An 18,111-nucleotide genomic window follows, 5' to 3' on the forward strand; every position below is an offset into this window, starting at 1 on the left:
CAAAAGAATTTTCTGAGAGCCCAGCCTGGTAGCCCAGAAATGTGTTTCCTAATCCCTTCCGGGCAGCTGGTGGAAGATCTCCTAGGAGCGTCTTTTCCCAGCAGCACTGCTTGCTCTGGCTCCTCTGTATACACTCGGAGGGCAGGCAGCTGCAGGCCCTGGAGCCTCAGCATTGCTGATGGCAGGAGCAGTTGCTCAGGATAAGCTACCTTATGACCATTCTGTCACTGCCACTGGCCAGACTAGGAAGTAGACTAGGAGAGACATGGGAGCAGGGGATGGAGTTTAGAAACCCCAGCCCAGAGCCACAGGTCTGTTCATTGTTTGAGAGCTCTCCCACAAACTGGGCAAGAAGACAGATACAGAGCTTCTGGCCCCTTTGTCCCCCGAGACAAATTAGATGTTGGGTCAAAGTGTCCTTCAAAATAGTTTTTCCTTTAATAAGTTATATTTTTCCTGTGAAAGGCAAAGTCAGTTTATTTTGTGATGCCTTGGATGTGCTAGAAATTCAATGTCAGTCACTCAGGGAGCCTGTCGAAGCACCTGCTCCGCACCGGGCGTGAGGGCAGTGGAGGCAAGACAGGCCCATGTGTTCCCTGTCTGCATGCAACTGGATCTCCAGGGTGGATAGACAGACACACTATCAGCAAGTGAGTTCAGAAACCAGCCAGCTCCCTTCCAGCTGCAACTAGTCATGGAAGGAAAGAGCAGAGACAGCAGGATGGACTACTGTGAGAAGTGGCCCCTGAGGGAGAGGCAGAGATGGGCAGAGACAGAAAAGAAGCATCTGGCCATGGAAGACCTCACCAAAGAAGCAGCGTGTGTGTGGGGGGGTGGGGCGGGGGGGGGTCCTGAGGGATTAGAGTGAGCATAGACACAGGCATAGACGCAGGGATGATATCCTAAGTGGTGGTGGTGGGAAATATATATATATATATATATGTATATGTGTGTATGTATATATGTACATATATATACATACACACACACATATAAATCAGAACACTGTTCAGCTCTGGCTTAACAGAGGGAATTGAACCTGTAACTTTTGAGCTTCAGGCATGAAGGTCATTTTGCCTACCCATTATGCTGTCTCTCCCCACCTAGGAAAGGCTTTGCCTTGAATACAGCTCCCTTATCTTTCCCAGGCTCACAAGTAAAGGGAGATCATAACTGAAGTCAAGGAGGTCAGCAGTAGCTATATCATAACAGACCCTCTAGGCTGTGCTAAGACCTTTGTGTAGGTTTTAGTTGTAAAAGGTATGATAGGAGCTTCCTTGGATGCCTTGTGATAGAAAACCCTGGGTGTTATGGGGGAGGAGATCGAAGGAAGAGGATGAAATAGGCACAGGGAAGCCTCTTAAGAAGCTATTGCCAAGTTCAAGGGAGAAGATACATAATTTTTTAAAAATTTTATTCATAAAATAAAACATATAGACAAGACCATAGGATAAGAGGAGTACAATTCCCACCACCAGAGTTCTGTATCTCATCCCCTTCATTGGAAGCTTCCCTAGTCTTTATCCCTCTGGGAGTCTGGACCCAGGATCTTTACAGGGTGCAGAAGGCGGAAAGTCTGGCTTCTATAATTGATTCTCCACTGGACATGGGTATTAGCAGGTGGATCCATACCCCCAGCCTGTTTCTTTCCCTAGTGGGGCAGGGCTCTGGGGAGGTGGGATTCCAGGAGACTCTGGTGGAGTCGTCTGCCCAGGGAAGTCAGTTTGGTGTCATGGCATCATCTGCAACTTAGTGGCTGAAAAGCATTAATATATGAAGCAGAACCAATTGTTTAATAATCAGAAATCTAAAGGCAGGAATATTGCAGATAAGATTTTGTGATCTCCATTTTGGAAAAAGCTAGTAGGTCTATTTTAGGTATATTCCAAGGGGCCCATGACTTTACTAATTTTTGCCTGAGCCTGACAGCTAACATGCAGGTGGGCTAAAAGTATTGTCTGGGGGACAGGGGGTAGATAGCATAATGGTTATGCAAACAGACTCTCATGCCTGAGATTTCTAAATCCCAGGTTCAATCACCCGCACCACCACAAGCCAGAGCTGAGCAACGCTCTGGTGTTTCTCTCTCTCTCTCTCTCCCTCCCTCCCTTCCTCCCTTCACCTCTCTCAAAAATAAAATAAATAAAATATTTTTTAAAAAAGTATTGTCTGGGGAGATGGTGTCAGAGTTGAAAACAGAACTAGAAAGCTGGATCAGACCTAATGAAGATATGTAATTTGATCTGCGTTCTTGGGGCAGAAGGAGTGGTGGTGAATTAAGTGTGTTAGGTGGGGGTGTGAGGAGAGGAAGGAAAGGATCGGGTGTGATTCCAAGTTTGGGGCTTGAGCAATTATTTATTCATTTTTATCATCAGGGTTGTTACTAGGGCTCCAAAGATGCATGATTTCATCACTCCCTGTAGACGCTCACTCTCTTTCTTATTAGTCATCTAGTATTAATTTACAAAATTATAAAATAATAGGGGTGTAATTCAATACAGTTTCTACCACCAGAGTTCTGTGTCCTGTTCCCACCAGTGGAAACTGCAGTAGTTTGCCAAAGTCACCACTAATGGCTCATTCTATAACTCTCTATACCTGTATATATGTATTTCCCCCCTTTTTATGGTCCTGCCTTTTCTTCCTTTCTAGTTCATCCCTACACCTATTGCTACTTCCATGTATCTTTCCTTTTTCCCCCCTCCTTCTCTCTCAGATAGGCAAAACCATGACTGGCTTCCTTTGGTGTTGGAACCTCCCCTCCCCAGAGCCCTGCACCAACTGGGGAAAGACAGAAACAGGCTGGGGGTGAATCCACCTGCCAACACCCATGTTCAGCAGAGAAGCCATTACAGAAGCCAGAACTCCCACCTTCTGCAGCCCAGAAAGATCTTTGGTCCATATTCCCAGGGGGTAAACGATCGGGGAAGAGGACCAGAGGCTCTGTACCCACATTCCACCAGGACTCTCACTCTCTTTTTGAAGCTAGGGGTGATAGACTGAGATGGACAGAGAAGAGGAGCCACACCAGAATGACACTCTATCACGCGTGCAGCTTCCCCTTGCTCCTGTGTGGTGATCCTTGCATATTGTAAAGTATGTGCTCTAGCTGCCAGCCATCTCCCAGCCCCCTGGACTTGAACTCTTAGATAGATGAAGGCACCCTTGGCTTAAATAAAGGAACTCAGGACCTAATTGGTGACTCCTATCACCTGATTGGTGACACCTATCACTTGATGGGTAGTTCCTATCATCTGATTGGTGACTCCTCTCTCCTTATGAGTAACTCCTATCACCTGATTGGTGACTCCTCTCTCCTTATGAGTAACTCCTATCACCTGATTGGTGACTCCTCTCTCCTTATGGGTAACTCCTATCACCTGATTGGTGACTCCTCTCTCCTTATGAGTAACTCCTATCACCTGATTGCTGATTCCTCTCTCCTTATGGGTAACTCCTGTTACCTGATTGGTGACTCCTCTCTCCTTATGGGTAACTCCTGTTACCTGGTGACTCCTCTCTCTTTATGGGTAACTTCCTATCACCTGATTGGTGACTCCTGTCTCCCAATTGATTATTGTCTTCTATCTCCCAATTGGTGACTATCACCTGATTGGTGACTCCTATCTCCCAATTGATAATTCCTATCACTTAATTGGTGACTCCTAATCTCCCAGTTGATAACGCCTATCACCTGATTGGTGAGTCCTATCTATCACCAGGTTGGTAACTCTTATTACCTGATTGGTGACACTTATTACCTTCTTCTTCTAGCATTTGCCCTTCTTCCGTAGCCAGTCAACAGCATCAGGTTGAGCCTGATGTAAAGTTTTGAGACCTCCTTTGAATCTGGAGAGGTGGCAGTCGTTGACTATGTGGGTCATAGTCTGTCTGGAGCCGCAGGGGCAGTTCGGATCGTCTCTGGCTCCCCAGCGGTGGAACATAGCGGCGCACTGGCCATGGCCTGTTCAATAGCGATTGAGGAGGGCCCGATCATAACGTGCTAGGTCAAAGCCGGGTTGACGCTTGCAGGGGTCTGTGATGAGGTGTTTGTTCTTGACCTCAGCTGACTGCCAACTCTGTTTCCAAGAGTCTGGAACAGAGAAGTTCAGTGTAGGCGTAGGGGACCAGATTGGGTGACGAGACATCAAGCGTTGGACAGGGTGGGCGAAGATATCCGCGTAGATTGGCAGGTCCGGTCGAGCGTAGATGTGGGAAATGAACTTAGATGATGCCGCATCCCGACGAATATCTGGCGGGGCAATGTTGCTAAGAACTGGCGGCCTCCTTTGTGTCTTGAACACAGTTGAGAACTTTCTCGGTTTTCAAGAGCTAATGGGGATTTCTCTAACCTCCAGGCAAGGTAACACCTTAAGTCCAAACCGATGTGGTGTCTCTCCCCCAAATAGCCTTAGCAGGGGAAACCCTGCACCCTGCCTCCTCCACTCACGATCCCTTTCAGCTCATGGTTCACTCTACCTAACCCAGATTGCTCCAGATGGGCGCAAGGCCAGCTTGTGGGCAAGCACAGAGCTGCCCACCTTGTCACTACCTTTCACGTTCCAAGTCCTTTGAATAGTCCATTCAGATCTGTCACCCAATCTTCTAGGATCTGTCACCAAGTCCTTTTTCTCTTTCCTGCCAGAGCCAACTCTTGGATCCCCAGTTTTGTACTTTTTATTTATTTATTTTTGGATAGAGACAGAGAGAAATTGAAAGGGAAGGGGGAGATAGAGAGGGAGAGAGAGGCCAGGCAGTAGCGTGCCAAGTTAAGTGCACATAGAACAAAGGGCAAGCAGTGTAGCAGGTCTGTAGGTGTATATCCCTTTCTCCCTCTCTACCTCCCCCTCCTCTCTCATCCAATAAAATGGGGAAAATGGCTACAGAAGCAGTGGGTTTGTAGTGCTGGCACCGAGCCCCAGTGGTAACCCTGGAGGCAAAATAAATAAATAAAAATAAAATAAATTTTAATGAGAGAGAGAGACCCCTGCAACATTACTATACCACTTGTGAAGCTTTGCCCCTGCAGGTGGGGGCTGGGGGCTTGAACCTGGGTCCTTGCACATTGTAGAGTATGTGTTTAACCAGGTGTGTCACCACCTGGTCCTTTTATTATGCCACTTCCCAAAGGAGAGTTGGAAAGTTGCCTGTGATCACCCAGGTAGTGAGAAGTAGAGGCAGGACTTGAACCCAGGTCATCAGGCCCCAATACCCATACTGCTGCCCTGGGGGAAGACGGACCAGCGTGGAACACCCATGCTTCCCATGGTGGCCAGACATGCACCTTTGTGATGGGGATGGCTGTGGCCAGGGAGGGGGTTTGGGGTCTTGCTTTTGAAGCAGTGGGATGCTGGCTAGAGGAGAAGCCGCTGTTATATGGATGTCGGGATCTATGGGCCCGTGTCTTGCTCTACAGAATAGGCTGTGTGGGCAGCAAAAGTGCTGTAGACACCTAGAGCTAACAGTGCATTGGGGAAGCACGGGGGAACCCACAGCTTGTCCCAAGTCAGCATGTCAAGCTAGTCCTACTCTACAGAGAAATAACAAGGGGGGAGAGCTGAAGTCCTATCTCTATCTCCCCATAAAAGACAGGTGTTGGGTAGCAGATTGTAAGGAGCTGTGTGGCTTTGGACAGCAGAAACAGAGCTTCTGCCTGGCTCCCTCCTTTGTGGCTTGTTATAATCACAGGGCTAGAAGCCAAAACCTTTCACCAGAAACATTGAGCTCCTCCTGATCTGAGGGTAGTCATGCCGCAAAGCCGCGTAGAGGAGGAGCCTGCAGTTCCTCCCACTGTGGATGGAAACACAGCCCCATGCCCACTCCACATTGCAATATCTCACACTCTCTGGAAGAGACCTACACCTCTGGAGTTGGAGAGTCCCAGGTCTTCCTTCTTCTTTAAAGCTCCTAGTAATGTCAACGAAGGAAGAAAATGCAGAAGTTGGGTTACTAAATCTACACTGGTAGATTCTCCCATATTTAATTTCACAGAAGTAACACCTTTTCATCTAAAAAACCAATGTGGTTTCCTTATCACTACAGGATTTCTAAACTCATGATTTGAATCACTCTCCAGTTAACATGATCCCTGGGTCCCTGTGGTTACAGGTGTCTGTAGATTTGGGGCCCCACTGTGAGGCACCTCCCCCCAACCTCCTGGCTTCTCTGCAGGTGTCACCACCATAGAGAAAAGGAGATTCTGGGGCCCGGCAGGTTCAGCACACGTAGTACTAAGCGCTAGGACCTGTGTACAAGGATCTGAGCTTGAGCCCCCAGCTCCCCACCCGCAGCGGGGACACTTCATAAGCAGTGAAACAGGTCTGTAGGTGTCTGTCTTTCTCTCTCCCTCTCTGTCTCTCCTTTCTCTCTCAATTTCTCTCTGTCCTACCCCCCCAAAAAATGGCCGTAGGAGCAGTGGATTCGTAGTGCCGGCACAGAGCCCCAGCAACAACCCTGGAGGCAAAAAAAGAAAAAGAAAAAGGAAGGAAGGAAGGAAGGAAGGAAGGAAGGAAGGAAGGAAGAAAGAAAGAAAGAAAGAAAGAAGGAAAAATGTTCTGCTCTTTCTAGATGTGACTCCCACAGGCCCCACTTGTCTCCTTGCTCACTTTCTGACCTGTGAAATCAACATTTCAACATCAGCCGACTAAAGAAAAAAAAAAGTAAAAAGAATTATCCCTTGTCTCCAAAACAAAAGGGAGACAGTAGCAAACATAAACATAATGGGGGAGGGAGAGAGAGCTAAGCATTTGGGTTATGTGTGGTTTGATTTCCGTGTCTTCATAATTGCTCCAGGAAGTGAGATACTGTTCAGTTTGCTTTGACTATACCTTAAATTACTTCCAGAGTAATCAGAGATCCAGATTAGATCCAGAGCCTAATCATAGGTCTAGAACTCAGAATCTCTAACTGCTTCTGGTCTGAGTGTGACCATACCATGATGTTGCCTAGAGGAGCCCAGTGGAGATGAAAGAGAGACCTGGGAACCACTCTTCTCCGGGACCCTGGGGTGTTGGGGCAAAGTCTGACCTTTCTGATTTTCCTGTTGTCCTCTTCCTGCTTCTGTTCCTGGCTGGTTGGCCCTGACTCTGCTTCTTGTTTATGATACTATTTTTCCATCTACAGCAAAAGTATTCACATCAAGGTAATTGATGATGAGGCGTATGAGAAAAACAAGAATTACTTCATTGAGCTGATGGGCCCCCGCATGGTGGATATGAGTTTTCAGAAAGGTGTAGTACCCGGTCCTCCTAACTAACACTAACAACATTCTACTCTCCTGTTTGTTTTTCCCTTCTTTTTCCAAATTGTCTGTCTCCTCATCCCCTTTTCTTCCACCCCTTAGACTGACTCTCGCTTGTTTCTTGTTCTCTCTCTCCCCTTTTTATTAGTGATTTAATGATGATTAACAAGATTGGAGGATAAGAGAGGTACAATTCTGTTTGTTCTCTCTTTTCAACCCATCCTTCCTCTCACCTCTTTCTTTGTCTCTGTCTCTCTGCTCCCAGATCTGTCTTAACACCTGCCAACCTGTCACATGGTATCAATAAAAAAAGATAGTCAACAGTCAGTGAATTTTCTGGGATGGCAAAATGGAAAAGGAGGTAAACGGGAGGGGAGTCGGGGGACAGGGGTGCTAAGTGACAGACAGAACCCAGAGCGTGTGCAGGAAATAACTAGACTGGGTGGCACAGCACCAGGCAGGAAGAGAACAGCGAGAAGCCAGCCCAGGGTCTTAACACAGATTTCCCCAGGCAGCTCTTCTCAGGGCTAAACTTAGAGCCCCTGGACATTGGGAAGTCATGTGTTTGAATCTGCTTCTATTTGTGGTCCATCGCATTCCCCAAGCAGGCCTTAGAAGTCACCACATCCTTGCTGTCTAGGTGTGTTTCCTTAACCCCTGATTGAGCTGAAAGCACAGCTTTGGGTTCCCACCCAAAGACCCCTCCCAGTCATAGTCTATTTTCCCTATAAAGAGCTTCCTCAAGAGTGCATGAGACTTCTCAAACTGGCTGAACCTTTGCCTTCAACTTAAATGGGTCTGTATGCTCTAGACCTCCAACAGGCAAGTCAGAAGGACCTATCTAGGGAGACTAGGGCTATGGAGAGGAGAGCTGCCAGTGTGAGAGTGTGTGTGTGTGTGTGTGTGTGTGATGGGGGAGGTCATTTCCTTCCTGACCAAGTCACCAGTCATCCGCTCCTGGCTATGCTCATGACCACAGAGAATCTCACTCCCGCTCCATGGCATAGTCCCTGCAGTAGAAGGGGAACAGGTCCGGTTCATACCGTGTTGACTGTCCCAGTGAGACAGTCCAAGAAAGTGCTTCATGGGACTGGACAAGGTCTGGAGAGATGTGTCTGAAATGTGACCCCCAAAAGTACTTGTAAAGCACAGCAAGTTCAATCCCAGCAAGCTACTTCTAGTTCACAGAATGACTGCCTCATGGGTAGCCAAACTGGGCCTGTTTACACAACGGGGTAGGGATATTGTCAGCTCTGGTAAGACACTTTAGGCTACCATTTAGGTGTTTAATGTTATTTTCATCTGGCACCTTTTTACTCTTTAGAGAGCCTTTAGGACCCCTCCCCCAACACAAAACAAGAACACAAGTCAGGGGTCTCTACTGGGACCTGCTAACCCTCTGGTTCCTGAAGGGCCGGGGGTAGCTGCACAGGGAGCTCCATCCTGAGCCGGCCTCGTGCCAGCCTTTGGAAGTAAGCGTTTTTCAAGAAAGCTTTGCTTCTTGAATAATTCGTTTTTAAAAGACCTTGTGCTGTGTGGAGATACCAGAAATGGGAAGAATCTTCTAGTCCCTTGTCCATTGCCCTTGCTACTGAGCATTTAGGGAAGCTAGGCCTGGGACACATGACCCTTGTATACCAGAAGTCCAAAGTGGCCTTAGACCTCAGTGATGCATAGCCTTTTCTTTGCACTTTTCCAGAAGCACTTTAGTTATGAGTATTACAGAAGTCCTAGACCACAGTGGGTTTAATACATGTTGATGTTTGTTCTACAAGCTCTATGAGATGAAGAATGAGAAAGAAAATGAAGAAAATTCTGCCTCCTTTCTTTTTCTTTCATTACCCTTCCTCATAAATACCCTTCTTTTAAGACTTCTGACGCTCACCTAACAAGTGGATATAAGCAGCAGCACGAGGGGGAACAAGGACCCTAGCTAAGTTCTCTTGACGAACTTCCTACTGGAGAAGGGCCATGGGTGGCTTCCAGTGGCCTTGCAGTTTACCTGTTGCTTCAAAGCAATGCCAGTTACCATGTGACATCCACTGGAATGTGTTGTCCAACTCACTTCCTACTAACCATCAGCAGGACCTAATGCAACTCCTCCCCACCCACCATCACCCCTGTGGCCTCCCCAGCCCCCTTCTGTCCATCTGGACCCCTCCTTTGCCCACTGCTCCTGGCTCCTCTTTCCTTTCACCCATATGGATAACTGAGCGAGCTGAGGAGAAACAAACACTATGATCATTTTTTAATATAAGAACAATACAATCCACCACAGTCCCTTCAGAAGCCACCCTGGTGGGACTGGGCTGCATGTGCCAAGCGTGATGGGGAATGGTTGTAGAGACTGTACTCCATGTGACCAGCCAATCTGGCGACCCGGTCGACACACTCTCTCTCTTGTTGTCCCTACAGGAAAACCGTAAGGGTTAAAATAGTAGATGAGGAGGAATACGAAAGGCAAGAGAATTTCTTCATTGCCCTTGGTGAACCGAAATGGATGGAACGTGGAATATCAGGTGTGAGATTCTTTTTAGAACAAAAACAAAAAGTGAAATAAAAGAAAACTAGAACACCAAAAGACAATGGAAAAAAAAAAATAAATGAGCTGAAAAATCAACACCAAAAAGCAACTAAATTTGTTTTTCTCTCCCCTTTTCTTCTCTTTCTTTTCTTCCTCCCTCCTTTTGACCAGCGGACTGATTTATGCTTTTCCCTCCTGTATTCTCGCTCTCACCTGTTTCGGTATCATCTCTGCCTTTTAGCTTTAGTTTATTTCCAAATCCTCCTTTCCCACCTTCCGAGCAGCTCCACGACCTCCGCTTCTCATTTCCATGATGAGTTCCTTCTGCCTTGTGCTCCAGTTATCCAATCCCCACTGTCCCCTACGGCCTCCCCACAGCCCCGCGCGCACACACGCACATCACAACTTGCTAATGCGCAAGTTCCTTGGTGGATGGGAGGAGAAGAAAAAGAAAGGCATGTGACGCAATGCATGCCTGCACCCTCTCCTGCCCTCTCCCTCTCTCTCTCCTCATTCTCTAGCCTGGATTGAATGGGGGGAGGGCTGGGCATGGGAGGTGGGTGAGTCTGTGTGGCAACCATGCTTTGACAGATTTCTGCTGCATTTCCCAACCTCCGTTGAATACTTGCTGAGCTATTTACTTGCAGAGAGGCCCATAGGCCACTCTGTCCTTCACGAAGGTAAGTGTTTTTTTTATCTGGTTCTTTCATGGTTGGGTAGATGGTGGCACAGCTCAATCAGCCAGATTCCAAGATAACCCACACCAGAGAAGTGTTTCACCTCCTTCCCTCAGGACTCACATCTGAGACAGTTGATTGTGTTTCCCCTGTGGCAAGTGTAAGGGCAGATGTCTTCCTTTGCAGAAAGTGATTGGAGACCACTACTTTGAAAATGTTTGTTGGGATGGAAATTCTTGGAGATCATTCATACTCTCCTTCAGAAGAGATGTACCTCTAGGAGCCTCACGGCTGATGGAAGAGTGAGACCCACCTGTCTGTCACAAAGGAGTGATTTTTCACATGAACAAGAGCTACATGAAGTCTTCCACTCAAGGACAGGTGTAATAACAGATGCAGCTAATACACTTCCAAAGTCTCATCAATGGGTCTTCCTCTCAGACTCAGATAGTTGATCATTTCTCATTATTTTCCGGGAACTCTCGACAGACAGGACCAGTTCTATGCCCGCACTGGTTTCGACACCCCTAGCAGAAGAAGGCATCTTCACTCTCCAGTACTCATTCTCTCTTCTTGCCACCTAAAGCCATACGGTCACGGCCTGGCTGCCAAAGTGTTGGAAGACAAGAGGAAATCTCTGGCCCCACTGCTTCTCACACTGGATCCCTGCAGATCCTCTAGATCCTGCCACTGAGAATGTCCTCTGAAATTGGACCAACCCCTGCCCCACCTCACTGCCCTTTCTCTGCATTTGTGTACTCCACGTCTTTGTGATAGGGTGGATGCCTCAGTGACCCATGAGCATTATAAGCTAGCCTCATGAGTTTCCACAATCCCAGCTAGCAGAGCTCAAATGAAGGCAACCCAGAGGACTATGGAAAGGAACTGCAAAGAAGGAGGTGACTCCAGACAGTAAGAATGGCTTGTGGGTCCACCCGACACTTTTTTCTACCCATTAAGAGGCTTTCTTTTCTGCCTCCCCAAGATATCCTGGTCAGAATCAGGACAGACAGCGGTCTAATGTAAACCTTGGCCAAACACAAATGCCTATAACTCCTTCTCACTTGAGGACTCCTTTCTGCTCTGGATTCTTTGTTTAGAAGATATCACAAAGCCTAGGGGCCAGGTGTTGGTAGCACACCAGGTTAAATGCACATAGTTCAAAGCACAAGGACTGGCGCATGGATCCCTGTTTGAGCCCCTGGTTCTCCACCTGTGGGGGGAGGGAGGTCTCGTCACAAGCATCTATCTTACCCCTTCTCTCAATTTCTCTCTGTCCTATCCTAAATAATAATAATAATAATAATAATAATAATAATAATAATAATAATAGTAATAATAGCCTCCAGGAGCAGTAGATTCATAGTGCAGGCACTGAGCCTCAGAAATAACCCTGGAGGCAATAATAATAATAATGTCACAAGCCCTGGTGGTTCTAATCCTAGGAGGAAGTGGGTAAAGAGGCAAGGATTTCATTAATTAATCAGTCTGATCTGCTATGGGATCTTCCCACTCATCAAGATGCCAAGATAAAAGATGTCAATAGGAAATATGTCAGTTTCCTGGCCTCCTATTAAGTTGAATTTCAATTTCTTCAGTCCTTCCCATCTTTTAGCATCAGGCCATGAAGTCAAAGGTCATAAAACCTGATTGTCTAGCATCAGAATAAAATGAAAACCCATCCAGATTTCCAAAATTTCTCACTGTTCCTCTTTTGAAGCAACACAGTGGAAATTGCTTTTCATTATCACAGCTGCATGGGAGAGTTTTTGGTATTCAGTCTCTGCTTGGTCAAACTGACAATGGCATTAACAAATGAAGAAAAATATGGGCAGTGTTTAAAATAGACAATCTTTTCTCTTTTTATTTTTTGCCTCCAGGGTTATCGCTGGGGCTTGGTGCCTGCACTACAAATCCACTGCTCCTGGAAGCTGTTTTCCCCCATTTTTGTTGCCCTTGTTGTTGGATAAGATAGAGAGAAGGTGAGAAAGGAGGGGAAGACAGAGAGGGGGAGAGAAAGATAGACACCTGCAGACCTGCTTCATGGCTTGTGAAGTGGCCCCCCTCCCCAAGGTGGGGAGCCAGGAGCTTGACACGATCTTTACACTGGCCTGTGCGCTTCACAAACCAAGTGCGCTTAACCCACTGCATTACCACCTGGCCCCTGACAATCTTTTCTTTTTAATTTTTCCCCCTTTGTTAGATAGAGACAAAAACTGAGATGAAGGGGGGGGGGTTATAGAGAGGGAGGGAGAGAGAGAGAGAGAGAGATGCCTGCTACACTGCTTCCATGCTCATAAAATCCCCTCACCTCAACTACTGGTGGGGAGTGGGGCCTTGGGTATGATAGCAAGTATGCTGTCACCTGGACCTTAGTAGACTGTCTGTCCTTGCAAACAAAACATACTTGAGAGATGAGATTAAAAACTCTGAAAAAGCTGGGGAGTGTGGGGAGAGGAAAAAGGAAAAATGAATGGGAAACATGATTGTCTGAGAGCAGAGTAAATGCAGAACTCCAGAAGTGGACTTGTAAGAGCAGCACTGAGCAACACAGTCAAGGCTGTTGTAGAAAGGGAAGCTTTCTCCTTCAAGACTAGGGCCCCTGCTCCCAGTGACCTCACAGAGCTGTAATGTTTCTTGTCCCTGGGGTACGGGGGTGAGTGACTCTCATTTAACTTTGGGGATCCGTACAAGGCAGAGATCAGCTGCCAGCTTCTCTTAGCATTAACAGGAAAAGCACCTTCAAGGTATCATGCCACTGGAAGTTGGCCTACCTGGGAACCACTGACCCAACCATATCTGCTAAATGCAAAGTCTCAGCTTCATACAGACAATTACCAGAAAATGATGCAATACCAGTGGATTCCAAGCCCTCTCACTGTATACAGGGAAGGATGTGGTTGTTGAGAGTGAAACTAGAGAAGCAAGGAGCATATTGGAAGAGTTGCCCTAAAAGCTGGCCTGAGTTCATTATTTTCAAAGGTCTGATTTTCAAAGGTGGAATGTTTCCATGCGAATCTGTAGAAGGAGCAGAAGAAAAAAGCTCTCTTGCCATCTGTCTACCTACCTACCTACCTACCTACCTGCCTGCCTGCCTGCCATCTATCTACTTATTTATCATCTTAATGTAGTATGGAGTTTCAGTGATCCATGATGCCTTGGAATTCCATATGGGAGAAACCAGAAAAAAAAAAAAAATCAAATGTCCTTTTCCCTGCTTATATACTTTAAGGATCCTTGTGTTTTCAGTGGCTGTGAACATGAGATGATAGGTCCCAGATCTGAATTGTACTCGTGCAGTTTTCTTAGAAGAAACTATTTGTGACACCACTATCCTTCCCCAACTCTCTTCTTAGCATCTCCATTTCTCACTAGATGAACCAAGAGTCTGTGGCAAGACCTTCTTTCAAGGGCACACTTGGTAGCATGGCAGGTACAAGGCACCATTGAGATAAGAATGTGGTGTGTCAACACTTTTTAAGGCTTATTTGAGACCATGGAATTTATCCTAATTATGAATGCAGGAACTAGGGAAAACTTGTGTTAAATACACTGTTAACTCCACTCTCCGTTCATGTAAGAACCTTGTCTTTGCCGTTACCCGTATATGTCTAGATTTCAATATAACAGTCTCTCTGGTTCAGAATACCTGGGTTCTGACTTATCTTGTCATCTGTAACACAGAGATCACCATCTAGAGATACAGCTACCTGTCCAAAACAGAACTGCCCAAATAGGCAGCAAATAACAAACGTCCAGTGAACACACCTATCAGCTACAGCGACTTTGCTGAGCATAGGCAGCCAAGTGTTTGGCTAATATTTATAAAAAGATACTCAAGGAAAATATTCTGTAGGACTTAACTTCCCACTCAGCCATTCTTTTGGGGAACTCAGATGTCTGGCCCATAAGATAGCTAGGAAGTCGTTTGTGACAGTGGCATTGTTAGGGGCATCGAGAAGCTGATAATGGTCTGATTATGAGGTGGAGGCTAGAAGAGAGAACTGGGCACTGTGCCCACTCTTGTCTGTGTTAACCAGGCCCTCTGAGCAACTCTTCAAGCACCAGGGGCATATTCTCCAGCAGCTACTCTGACCATCTGCATAGTACCTGGGACCTTGCTCCTTCCAGAGAGGTGGAAACCCGACAACCCCTAGGAAACCACAGTTGACCGATCCATCCTCTGTTCTGCCTGCTTGGTTCCCCATCTTCACTCCTCTAGCCTCAGACCTCAGGGATGCAGGGAAATTCTTCTGGCCTTTGGGGGCTGGTGCTCAGCTACAGTGGCTCATGCCTCTTGCTGTTGCTGCTGCGGCGCATGCTCCAAATGCCGCCTCTGCATGAAGCTGGAGAGCTCTCAGCCACTAAGTGCACCGCTGATTTTGTGCTGCCAGCTACCACAAAGCCTGGAGACATTTTCACGATGGGATCTTAACGTTCTCTCCTTTTCTTTCTTCCTCTTGTCTGGTATGCATTTGGCCACAGCACTCCTGTTGTCTCCAGGTAAGAGGTATCTTTGCCACTCTTGTATACTTCTTACCAATGCCTTCATTTATTGTGCTTTTTTTTTTTAAAAAAACCTTTTTTATATTTATTTATTTATTTCCTTTTTGTTGCCTTTGTTGTTTATATTGTTGTTGTAGTTATTGTTGTTGTTGATGCCGTCGTTGTTGGATAGGACAGAGAGAAATGGAGAGAGGAGAGGAGGAGAGAAAAATAGACACCTGCAGACCTGCTTCACCATCTGTGAAGTGACTTCCCCTGCAGGTGGGGAGCTGGGGGCTCGAACCGGGATCCTTACAATGGTCCTTGTGCTTTGCACCACGTGCACTTAGCCCACTGTGCTACCGCCCAACTCCCCAAAAAACCATTTTTATTTCATTTTGATGAGAGAGATACAGAGAAAGATACCACAGCACTGCTTGGCTCCGACTTATGGTGGTGCTAGGGACTGAACTTGAGACTTTGGAGCCCCAGGCATGGAAGTCTTTTGCAGAAGCGTTATGGTGGCTGCGCAAGCCTCCATTATGTAATTTAAGAGGAATGTCCCTTGGTTTATTTAATAGGAATGAACTGTGGGCTCAAGCTAACCCGACAGGCTCTTCCCAAGGGTTGAGAGATAGACTTGCACTGATTCAGTCATCATGAACAAGGAAACAATTCCTTGAGCACCATTCCTGCCAGTCCATGCAGATAAAGGCTATAGTGGTCCTTGCTGGGTCCAAGAAGCAAAAATAAACTACCAAAGAGAAGGAGGATCACGGGCTTCTGAGCCTTCGTGCATCTATTCTCTCATGTTGTGGGGCAAGAGGTTGCAAGTCAGGACTGACTCTCCTGATGTGGCTATGATGGAACTGGAAAGAATATTTTGATCTCAAGGGATCAAATAAATCAGCTGCAGTGAGACCATCACAAGCTATTTTAAATGATGTATGTCTCTGTTACGAGAGAAAGAAAGAAAGAAAGAAAGAAAGAAAGAAAGAAAGAAAGAAAGAAAGAAGAAAGAGGGAGAGAGGCAAAGCACTGCTCAGCTCTGGTAGGAGGTGGTGCTGGCGACTAACTCTGTGCCTGTCGGGTCTCAGGCATGCAAGTTGATGCTCCAACAGACTGAGCTATCTCCCTGGCCCATAAAAAACAAAACAAAACAAAACTAAACAGTATTTGAAGAGTCTGGGAGCTTACCCATCCTGGATTTCCCATCTATTCAAAGCTGAGACCTGCTAGAATTGTTAGAATTTTGATTCATTTGTCATTGACCCTTGAAGTCAAAGTTGATAAGAATAACCAGAAAGACTGAGATATTGTTAAGGCGATTATCTGACTGGGAGTAGAAAGTTTAGAGAACTGAATGGAGATATTCTCTTGCAGAGTCTTGATCCTGTTTTAGGACATACACCAGCCTTGAAAGTGTACCTGCCTTGGTAGAACATGGTCATGAGCAACATAAACAAGATTGTGAGCAAGCCGTTGGGAAAGCGTTTCCAGCCTACTCACCGACACTACAAATTTTGGTGTTGTCTGAGTGAACCATACAAATTCTACAGAAGCTCAGTGAACTCTCAAGGCCTGTTTTACATCATCATCAGCTCTTTGAACGTGTAGAAAATGTCAGGTCATTTAATAGGCAACACATCTTATGAGATTTATTGCTGTTTAAAGTCACCTATAGGTTATACCCTGGGCTTAAGAAGGAAAAAGTGTATATAGAAAGAACATCTGGGGTCAAGGCAGTGGTTCATAGTGGCTTGGGTTCAAGTCCCCAGTCCCCTTCTGCATGAGGGAAGCTTCGTGAGGAATGGAACAGTACTGCAGGCGTCTCTCCTTCTTTCTCTCACCCTCTATCAAAATAAGAAAATGAAAAAATACATATGGCTACCAAAGCAGTGAATTTAAGCTCTGGTGATAGCCCTGGGGGTAAAAAAAAAAAAGCCTTAGAAAGTCGGGCGGTAGCACAGCGGGTTAAAAGCGCACGTCGTGCAAAGCGCAAGGACCAGCGTAAGGATCCCGGTTTGAGCCTCCGGATCCCCACCTGCAGGGGAGTCGTTTCACAGGCAGTGAAGCAGGTCTGCAGGTGTCTTTCTTTCTCTCCCCCTCTGTCTTCCCCTCCTCTCTCGATTTCTCTCTGTCCTATCCAACAACGACATCAACAACAATAACTACAACTACAAAACAACAAGGGCAGCAAAAGGGAAAATAAATAATAATTAAAAAAACTTTTAAAAAAGCCTTCTTGGAGACTTAACAAAATAGATGAACCCCTCTGTTTTCACCTTCTGGGGGAAAATTACTCCAGCTTCCTTGACGTCCTGTTTCCTTCCTCAAGCAGAATAAAGATGACCTCAAAGCACATATATTCCACATCCTCCCAGGATACTCATGTCAGCATTGGTGTTTCTTCTCCATTTCACTCACCCTCCTACCTAAGAAGGTATTTGGCCTTCTTTGTTCCAACCATCGCTTCTACCTCCCACCAACCACACACCTACACATAAAACCAAGATTGTAATTTAATTTAAGCTCCTTTATACTTCTAACAGATTTACAGAAATACCAAGAGGAGCTAAATGAGGAACAAGAAGATGTCATTTCCTATGTCTTTCAATCTTTAATTCTGGAGCGCTCATGTTGAATATAAATTCACAGGAATCTCAAATTCTTGTCAGCACTTTCCTAGGTGGACAGGCAAACATGATAAACAATGCCTGGTGGTGAAAAATGGAGACTAAACATGTTCACTGTTAGCTGTACCACCGAGCTCAAGACAGTCTTGGCGGCATTGTCCTACTTTTCCCCAGGTGGCTGTAGAGCCTTCACGGCAAGCTCATCTTACCTGGCCTGCAAAGTTCTTTGTTCTTCCAATTTTCTTCCATCCTGTTAGTATTCCTTTTCCCTCTCCTCTCACTTCCTACTCCTAGATCCGAGATATGTTCAGTTGGTCTGACTATCAAGATCACCTGTCATTTATTCTCTTACTTTGAAACTCCGCAGAGCAACATAATGAGTGAGCAGAGTCACTATGGTCTTTTAGGTTTGAGGCATACCACTTGTCTCACAAAATTAACTTAATTTTAACATAAAGAAATGAAGACTACAAGAAGGTGGGGGGAAGCAGAGATGAGTACTTAGATTGAACTTGTTTTAAAGGCATGTGAATTAATCAGTTACGAGAG

At 46.1% G+C, this 18,111-nt stretch overlaps 1 protein-coding gene and 1 long non-coding RNA gene across 10 annotated transcripts in view; one reads left to right on the top strand and one right to left on the bottom strand.

Annotated features, from left to right (window-relative positions):
- Positions 1–18,111, bottom strand: part of LOC132533504 (uncharacterized) — a 189,343-nt gene that overhangs the window by 152,358 nt on the left and 18,874 nt on the right. The gene's annotated exons all lie outside the window — the stretch shown is intronic.
- SLC8A3 (solute carrier family 8 member A3) overlaps positions 1–18,111 on the top strand; it is a 162,574-nt gene that overhangs the window by 133,734 nt on the left and 10,729 nt on the right. For 4 of the 9 annotated variants that reach the window (XM_060175552.1, XM_060175548.1, XM_060175549.1 and 1 more), the window contains exons 3-4: positions 9,656–9,759; positions 14,927–14,944. The exons of 2 other annotated variants lie outside the window; for them this stretch is intronic. In XM_060175552.1, the coding sequence (XP_060031535.1) occupies positions 9,656–9,759; positions 14,927–14,944 (122 nt within the window). Of the gene's footprint in view, positions 1–7,122; positions 7,230–9,655; positions 9,760–14,926; positions 14,945–18,111 lie in introns of those variants that run through there. 3 more of the 9 variants (XM_060175555.1, XM_060175553.1, XM_016193504.2) reach the window with 3 other exon arrangements.

The sequence above is a fragment of the Erinaceus europaeus genome, chromosome 16 (assembly GCF_950295315.1).
Source record: "Erinaceus europaeus chromosome 16, mEriEur2.1, whole genome shotgun sequence".
Lineage (NCBI taxonomy): Eukaryota > Metazoa > Chordata > Mammalia > Eulipotyphla > Erinaceidae > Erinaceus > Erinaceus europaeus.